Genomic DNA, 9736 nt, shown 5'->3' on the forward strand with positions numbered 1-9736 from the left:
TTCACCTGCTCCGTGTGTCAGATGTTTAGTTACTCCTCTGCCTCCTTTAGTGGTAATGGTACATGTAACAAATGTAGTCTTTTTGTAGTTTTGGAGGCGAGGTTATCTGAATTGGAAGCTCGGCTCTGCACTGTTGAAAACCACCCGATAGCGAGCCAGGCCCCTTTAGTCAGTGCGGAGCCACCTGGCGTAGTTAGCTCTGTTAGTCGTCCCCGAGCAGATCCCGAGCAGCCGGGACTTAAAAGTGGCTGGGTGACTGTCAGGAAGAGGAGTCGTAGTCCTAAAGTCAAGCCCGTGGTTCACCATCAACCTGTCCACGTTTCAAGTAGATTTTCCCCACTCAGCGACACACCCGCTGAGGAGAAAACCCTGGTAATTTGCAGCTCTATAGTCAGAAACGTGGCATTAGCGACACCAGCGACCATAGTCAAATGCATTCCAGGGGCCAGAGCGGGCGACATAGAATCCTATTTAAAACTGCTGGCTAAGGATAAACGTAAATACGGTAAAATAGTTATTCACGTCGGCGGTAATGACACCCGGTTACGCCAATCGGAGGTCACTAAAATTAATGTTGCATCGGTGTGTAATTTTGCCAAAACAATGTCGGACTCCGTAGTTTTCTCTGGACCCCTGCCAAATCTGACCAGTGATGACATGTTTAGCCGTATGTCCTCATTCAATTGCTGGTTGTCTAGATGGTGTCCAGCAAACAACGTGGGCTACATAGATTATTGGCAATCTTTCTGGATAAAACCTGGTCTGATGAGGAGAGACGGCAAACCATCCCACTTTGGAAGGAGCTCTTCTCATTTCTAGAAATATGGACGAATTTATTAGTCATCCAAAAACATGACAACCCAGGGTTGAGACCAGGATGCAGAGTTGTAGTCTTACACACTTCTCTGCGGCTTCCCACCTGATGCTGCCCCCCCCCCCCCCCCCCCCCCCCTCAATCAAAAAACACAAAAGGAGCAAATCCTCTTGTGCAAAAACATCAAACTATTAAATGTGGTTTGCTGAATATTAGATCTCTCCCTTCGAAGTCTCTGTTAGTGAATGATTTGATTTGTGATCATCATATTGATATATTTTGTTTTACAGAAACCTGGCTGCAGCAGGAGGATAATGTTAGCATTAATGAATCAACTCCCTCTGACTATTTAAATGTTCACGTTCCTCGAACCACAGGTAGAGGAGGAGGAGTGGCAGCTATCTTCAGATCAGGGTTACTAATCAGTCCTAGACCCAAGATTAGTTTTAGCTCTTTTGAATCTCTGATTCTCAGTTTTTCCCACCTAAAGTGGAAATCACAAAAACCTCTTGTGTTTGTTGTTGTGTATCGTCCACCTGGCCCTTATTCTGAGTTTCTCTCTGAATTCTCAGTTTTTATCCCAGTTAGTGCTGAGTACAGATAAAGTCATTGTAGTGGGTGACTTTAATATTCATGTAGATGTTGAAAATGACAGCCTAAATATTAACTTTAATTCTATATTAGACTCTATTGGATTTTCTCAAAGTGTTCACAGACCTGCTCACTGCCTTAATCATACCCTTGACCTTGTGCTGACTTATGGCATTGAGAGTGAACAGTTAACAGTGTTCCCTCATAACCCTGTCTTGTCTGACCATTTTTTAATAACTTTTGAATTTACATTACTTGACTACACGGTTTCTGAGAAGAATTCTATATATAGAAGGTGTCTGTCAGAGAATGCTGTAACCAGATTTAAAGAGTTGATTTCATCATCCTTTTCTTCACTGCCATGTGCTGATATGACAGAGGACGGCTACCTAAATTTTACTCCAGTAGAACTTGACTCTCTTGTTGACAGCACTATAGCTTCAATGCGTACAACACTGGACAATGTTGCCCCTCTGAAAAGGAAGGTAATCAGTCAGAAGAGGTTGGCTCCTTGGTATAATTCACACCTGCGTGCGTTAAAGCAGACTGCAAGAAAGCTGGAGAGACAGTGGCGTTCCTCTAATTTAGAAGAGTCTCAATTAGTCTGGAAAGATAGTTTAATAACGTATGAGAAAGCACTTCGTAAAGCTAGAACTGCTTATTATTCATTATTGATAGAAGAGAATAAGAATAATCCCAGGTTTCTTTTCAGCACTGTTGCCAGGCTGACAAAGAGTCCGAGCTCTGTTGAGCCATGTATTCCTTTAACTCTCAGCAGTGATGATTTCATGAGATTCTTCATCAATAAAATTGTTTCTATCAGAGAGAAGATTAATGGATTATTATCACTGATGTATCATCAAGTAGAGTAGCTTTAGAAGTATCTTTCGAACCTGAATTGTATTTAGACAGCTTCTGTCCAGTTGATCTTTCTGAGCTAACAACAGCAATAGTCTCTTCTAAACCATCAACTTGTATGTTAGACCCAATCCCAACCAGACTGTTCAAGGAGGTTTTCCCCTTAATTGACACTTCCATATTGGATTTGATCAATCGGTCTTTGTTGATAGGATATGTATCTCAGACTTTTAAGGTTGCTGTAATTAAACCTTTACTTAAAAAACCTACTCTTGATTCAGAAGTGTTGGCTAATTATCGACCTATATCCAATCTCCCTTTTTTGTCTAAAGTTCTTGAAAAAATAGTTGCAGTTCAACTTTGTGATCATTTACATAGAAATAATCTGTTTGAAGAGTTTCAGTCAGGATTCAGAGTGCATCATAGCACAGAAACAGCACTGGTGAAAGTTACCAATGATCTCCTGTTAGCTTCTGATAGCGGACTTGTTTCTGTGCTTGTCCTGTTGGATCTCAGTGCTGCATTTGATACGATCGATCACACCATTCTGTTACAGAGACTTGAACATGTTATTGGGATTAAAGGAACTGCATTAGGCTGGTTTAAGTCATATTTATCTGATAGATTCCAGTTTGTTCTTGTAAATGAAGAATCTTCCTCACACGTTGGAGTAAGTCATGGAGTTCCTCAGGGTTCTGTACTTGGACCGATTCTTTTTACTTTATACATGCTTCCATTAGGTAACATTATCAGACAGCATGGCATAAATTTCCATTGTTATGCTGATGATACTCAGCTGTACTTATCTATGAAACCAGATGAAACCAACAGGTTGGTCAGACTACAAGCCTGTCTTAAAGACATAAAAACCTGGATGACTCAGAACTGTCTGCTTTTAAATTCAGACAAAACTGAAGTTCTCTTTGGACCTGAGCGCTTCAGGGAGAAATTGTCTAGTTATATAGTTACTCTAGATGGTATTTCCTTGGCTTCTAGTTCTACAGTGAGGAACCTTGGAGTTATTTTTGATCAGAATTTATCATTTGACGCACATATAAAACTGGTTTCTAGGACTGCCTTCTTTCACCTTCGTAATATTGCTAAAATCAGGAACATCCTGTCTCAGGGTGATGCAGAGAAACTAGTTCATGCATTTGTTACTTCAAGATTGGACCACTGTAATTCCTTATTATTGGGCTGTCCCACATATTCTCTGAAAAGCCTCCAGCTGATCCAAAATGCTGCAGCCAGAGTTCTGATGAGAACTAACAGGAGAGATCATGTTTCTCCAGTTTTAGCTTCTCTTCTTTGGCTCCCTGTTAAATTCAGAATAGAATTTAAGATTCTTCTTCTCACATATAAAGTTCTTAATGACCGAGCTCCATCATATCTTAAAGATTTAATTGTAAGGTATTTTCCTAACAGAGCACTTTGCTCCCAAACTGCAGGTTTACTTGTTGTTCCCAGAGTTTCTAAAAGTAGAATGGGAGGTAGAGCCTTCAGTTATCAGGCCCCTCTCTTGTGGAATAAGCTGCCAGTAAATGTCCGGGAAGCAGACACCCTTTCCACTTTTAAGATTAGGCTTAAAACTTTCCTTTTCGATAAAGCTTATAGTTAGGGATGGCTCAGGTAATCCTGAAACATCCCGTAGTTAAGCTGCTATAGGCTTAGACTGCTGGGGGACCTCATCTGTCACACCTTTCCTCACTTTGCTCTCTTTTTCCCCCTGTTTAATTTCACAATTGATTTTATGTACATGTGACATTATTGTGGTTATTAACGTATGTTTCCCTGTTCCAACAGATATCCTTTGAATGGCGTTATGGTGTTTTTCCCCCCTCTTTTCCCTCTTTTCTGTCTTCTCAAACCCCAGCTGGTCGAGGCGGATGGCCACCCTTCCTGAGTCTGGTTCTGCCAGAGGTTTCTTCCTGTTAAAAGGGAGTCGTTCCTTTCCACAGTCGCCACAGGCACGCTCAGGATGGGAGATTGGACTGAAGACAAGTTTCGGTGCAATCTGTTGGTTTCCTTAGCTAGGATATAATTTTTTTGAATTGGCTCTATATGAATTAATTGGATTATGATTACAATTAATTGAATTCCAATTGGCTTGAATTGGACTATATTACTTAAGTGCCTTGAGATGACAATTGTTGTAATCTGGCGCTATATAAATAAAATTGAATTGAATTGAATTGAATTTGTCTTGTGGCCTCCAACTGAGATGTTCCGGCTGGTAAACTTGTGCTTATACAAAGAAAATGTGAGTTGTGCCTATTTTTGTGTGCCAGACCACAGCGTTCTCAACTAACAATTAGCATTTACATCTGAGTGTCTTGGTCCAGCTGATCCAGAGCAGATTGAACTCATGTCTACCGCAGAGTCATTTGACCCACGACTGAATGCACTCAAGAGCCAGATCTTAGCAGGTTGTAGCAGGTTTTTGTAAAAAGGGCTTTGCACTGCAACTTTTCAGTAACTGTATTGGCAAGGAAAAAAATATTTGGTTACGTTTTGGCAAATAAAATTCTTGCCAAGTTCAGGAAAAGATGGTTTGGGCAGCCTTTTTTTTTATGTTCCTTCAGTCTTTGAAGCTAGACTCACTACAAACCAAGGCAGTTAAAAAGAGTGGGAAAATCTATTTTTGAACAAATACAATATTGGAAGGCAGGGGTGGCTAGCCTCTACAGACCAACAAAGACCAACATAGCATAGGAAAGGTTCATGGTAAAGTCCTGCAGAAACTGGTAATGCACACTGTATTATTTATGTTCAACACAAACCTTGGAAATTCGGATTAAGGAGTCCCTGACCAAGGTTAATTCATTGCATCACAGAAGTAATTTGACTCTTCAGTCAACAATTATGGTTTTGCACTATCAAAATGATATTAATACATCGGACGCAATAGAAAAGTTTGTACTGAATAAAATGCTAAAACCCAGATGTTCTGAGTTTATCTCAATATAAAACTAATAAGAGTAAAAAACAGTCACCTTTTACAAAGGTTGAGAGCAGTAAATTAAAAAAAATATTTTAATCAAAAGTTTAAATACTTTTGCCAGTTCAGTTTCTACCAATAAACTAATATTTGTAACTCTACAGTATTAGATGGTTTCTCAATGTCTCAGAATTTGTTATGGCCTCGGGCTGACCTTTGGACTTTAATCATGCCAAGTTCAAGTTAAAAATGAACATGCCATGATTTTTAATAAATTATGTAAAGACTATTTACAACTAGATTATGTGTTTCTGCTTGATGGTGCAAGTGTAACCTAACCCATAGAAGTTTCTCAGGAGACAAGGTCACATACCTTAAAGACCTCAGAAAAGAAACCTGAGCCAATCTTCTCACAGAAGAAGTCATCAATGCGAGCCAGACTGGACACTGCACTCCTCAGGGCTCGGTATGAAGATGGTCGGATCCGGTTGGGTGCATGTATACTGTGAAGAGGCAGCTCATCTAGACTTGCGTGACCCTCCTCTGGATCGCAGAAGCAGCACTCAGTGTGGTAGTCCATGATACGGGTGGACCACCACACTCCAGATGCGCTGCTGTTCCCGAAGGGGAACCAAAATGTCTGTTAAACCACAGTAGTCCTGAGGCACGTGGTGATGGTGCTTTCCACCATCATGGTAACAGAATGATCAGAAATGATCCCCTGAGGTAAATTAATTACCTGATGACCCGGTCATAAGTTTGTCCAACACACACTGGGAGGGTATCCTTCTTTTCCAGTTCCACCCTGATGAATTTGAGCAAAAGACTCCAGTATACTACAAAGTGTAAGAAAAAAAGTGTAATCTATCTCTCTTTTTGTTCACCATTCAGAGATTAATATAATTTTTATGTGAATAGTCCACTATTCTTCTTGGGTTTATGATTGTTTGTAATCCATACTGCCAAAGTGACCCTCAACAAGGTCCAATAAACAGGAACCCTCAAATTCTCCAAGCTGTCGCTACCAGGGTTTTAGATATTCCCGCAGCCCTTGAACGCCTCCTCACGGTGTCAGTAAGTACGATGGCTCGGCTCCCACGGACCATCCCTTACTTTGAGGGATGTAGTGATTGATCCTGCTGCTGCACAGTACCGGGAGAAGGTCATACACAGGTCCTGTGGAAGAGTCACGGGGATATTTCTGTAACAAAATACAGCCGCAGCACCAGCGGGTTTTCTGCAGCTTAAGATGGAGCACAGAAACAGCACAATGATACAGTCACAAGGCAAATATCACCATTTTGTTCAAACAGGACATAGAGCCTAAGCTTTGATTTCGTTGACTAGGGGCCCAGTCAGTCCCCATCTGTTTCATGTGCCATGGCTTGCAGCTACAGGGAATCACCTCACAGGGCGATAAACTATAACCTCCTCTGGATGACATCGACCTGCACGAATTAATCGTACTGCTAGGCTTAATAATAATTACAGGTCAATTCATTGTTATTATTTTTCACTGATTCGAGGGGTAAATAACACATGGCTTAATGATCAGGAACATGTAGCATTCTAAATGTGTATATCGTAAATTAAATCTTTATAACAATCGTAGCTTCTGTTAATAAGAGGGGGAGAAGTCAATAATAAGGGGGCTGCAGAGGCACGGTAGACGGCTCACCTGTCTCTCCGCGTCAGTCTGGATAGGAAATGTCCGTGGTCCGAGAGTCAGAGGCGAACTGAAACCAGAAAAATCGTTCGGTACCACGGCAGCTTCAACTGCTGCTAATCCCGTCTATGTTTGTGTTTCTCGAGGCGCTTGTTGGGACGACTATCATAACGACACAAATTTGAATCAAGTAAACGACAGTGATACACAGCATTTCCTGTTTGAATTTCAATCTAAAATGTTTAACCATTCAATCGATGCTGGATGCACATGTTGCTGTACTAAAAAGATTTTCAAACACATGGCTACTAAAATAGAAAAGCAGAACCGTTTTTGATTAGTAATGTTATTTTTCCAGATGACACAAAAAGTGTTTGATGGACATAAAACACAACTTTAATGTGATTATAAATCTACTAACACTGCTTCAAAAATAATTAGTTATTCTCTTTATTAGTTTTCAGTTGTGCTTGTATTAAGAGATCTGAATTTTCAATAATATAATAAAAAATGAATTGACATTGTAAATAATTATGAATTTTATTTCTATTCTTTTCTATTCTATTCTATTAAACAAAATTACATATATATCAAATGCAAATTATAATGTTGCTGTATTATTTTTCTTTTTTCATGAATTATTATTAGTTGTCATTGTGTATATTTGTTTGCCACAGGAAGAAAAGACCTCCTGTATCTTCTGAGCTAAAGAAGCCTCTGAGCTGAACACCCTCCATTATTTCAACACTATATATTATGTAGTGGATGGGCAGTTTTTTTCATTATGTTCATTAACTTGCAGCATTCTCTTTTGCATTATCAAAAGAGAATGAAGAATGTTGGTTTCCTTACCCAGGCAACTTTTGTTTAATTGGACTAATTTGGAATTTAATGCATTTGATTCAATTATGGTTGTATTACAACGAATTACATTGTAATTGCCTTGAATTGGACTGTACATTTGAAGTAAATGGTAAATGGAACAGTCGATGGACTGTACTTGTATTGCGCTTTCCTCATCGAGCTGACCACACTCGAAGTGCCTTGAGATGACATTTGATGTGATTTGGTGCTATATAAATGAAACAGAATTTAATTTAATCAGCTTCTGGGGCTTCAGAGCAGTCCCCAACACAGAGCCAGCTGTCTTTGTTCATTTAATGAGATACATTGCCTAATAATTACTGTATTGTTATATTTACAATGAATTTTCTGATTCAGGTAAAAATTTAATTTGTTATTTTTTTGTTAATTTACTTATTTATTTGTCTGTTTGTTTACTTGTTCTTTCTTTGTTTGTCTTTTTATTTTGTTTGTCTTGTTTCTTTCCTCTCTTTATTTTAGTGTTTTTGACTCTGAGGTGAGGGATACGTTTTAAAAAAAAAAAACAAAGATGACCCACTTTGATGAATAAAGTATTTTTCTAATCTATACTATTGCATTCCTCTATAGATTCCTCTAAGTGTGTTCAATTGACACTTGGCACACATGCGTCAGCAATGGCTAAGCAGCTCTGTTTGGAGCAGATGAAAAGGCAGAGCCAAACCTATTAGCTGAAATGAGATCAGCTTACCCCACAACTGTCTGGTTCTGATGAAGGTTTCTTCCTATTAAAAGGTCCCTCTGCCGGACCACTTACTTTTAATTAAATGGTATTATATAAATATAGGTGTAATGAACTGCAGGCTAAAAAAAAGCACAAAAGCACACTGATGATGATCCTCTCGCTGTTTTAATCACTATAAGCATTGCCTATGGTGGTGGTGTTCCCATGCCAACTGGTAAAGATCCTCTGAATTAAAACAACTGCAGAAGCCGCTGAAAATCCTCAAAGATGTGCCATTTTTCCTCCACAATAAATACATCTACTATTCTGCATTCAAGTGAAGTTAGTTGGTATTGCATGTCTAGATAAAATCATTTATAATCTTGATGGCCATATGTTCAATCCAAACTTGCCAAGAAACTTAATAGAAAACAATAGAAAACTTTGTACATTAGCTTTTTTGTTGTTGTTGTTGTTGTTGAAAAGAGCCCTACAATTAATATTAATGTTCAATAGATGATTATGGTAAAATTATGAAAGTTTAATTGACATCAAGGCCAATTACTTTATTTAAAAAAAAGTGTAGTTGAAGTGATTAGACTAAAAGTGTTCCTCTCTGCGTTGTGTTGTGATTAAAGGAAACAAGGACAACCTCTGCTTGCCAGCCAGAAGGAAGGGGGGGGGGTGTTATTATGTATGTAAACAAATATATTAAAAGTAATGCCACTTTACTTTATCTCACACACACCACTACTCAGCGATCCTGGAGACCAACTGAGAACATCCCATTCAACAACACAATCAGACAAATCATATTCATCACTCTGATCACAATACAAAATCATTCTTTGTTATCTCCCCCAACTATTCACAGCAATTTTATACATTTTTCAGATTAACATTTTACCAGCAACAGCTGTATGAACATATACAATATATATCAAAACAAATAATACAAATCTAAACAATACAATTAAACAAAAATAAAAGCGAGCTCATAAAGCTGTACGTAAACAAATAAAACTAAAGCCACTTCACCGCCTTTCACACACACCTTGAAAAGAGATGGGAAGACAGCAACGGTTTGAGAGGACATGCACGCTTAGCTTAGCTCAGATCATAACTGACAAACTACGAAGTGCCATAATCAAATATATCAATACATACACACATTAATATACAGCTCACTAACAAAAGAACAATCACTTGTGACTTGCACAAAACAACAATGTCTCTTTAGCATTTCTAACTTATTTCAACAACTTATATACAGAACCACTGTCATCTTACCACTACTCAGCGATCCCGGAGACCAACTGAGAA

The 9736-nt window shown here is 38.8% G+C and overlaps 1 protein-coding gene across 1 annotated transcript in view; it reads right to left on the reverse strand.

Annotated features, from left to right (window-relative positions):
• LOC140304766 (dual specificity testis-specific protein kinase 2-like) overlaps positions 1-7036 on the reverse strand; it is a 34494-nt gene extending 27458 nt beyond the window's left edge. The window contains exons 1-2 of the mRNA XM_072383534.1: positions 6880-7036; positions 5575-6377 (exon numbers count right to left, since the gene is read on the reverse strand). Coding sequence (XP_072239635.1) covers positions 5575-5781 — 207 coding nt within the window. The 5' untranslated portion in view covers positions 5782-6377; positions 6880-7036. The remainder of the gene's footprint in view (positions 1-5574; positions 6378-6879) is intronic.
• Between the last annotated feature and the right edge of the window lie 2700 nt (positions 7037-9736).

The sequence above is a fragment of the Leuresthes tenuis genome, unplaced genomic scaffold (genome assembly GCF_036924035.1).
Source record: "Leuresthes tenuis unplaced genomic scaffold, fLeuTen1.0.hap1 SCAF_4, whole genome shotgun sequence".
Taxonomy (NCBI): Eukaryota; Metazoa; Chordata; class Actinopteri; order Atheriniformes; family Atherinopsidae; genus Leuresthes; species Leuresthes tenuis.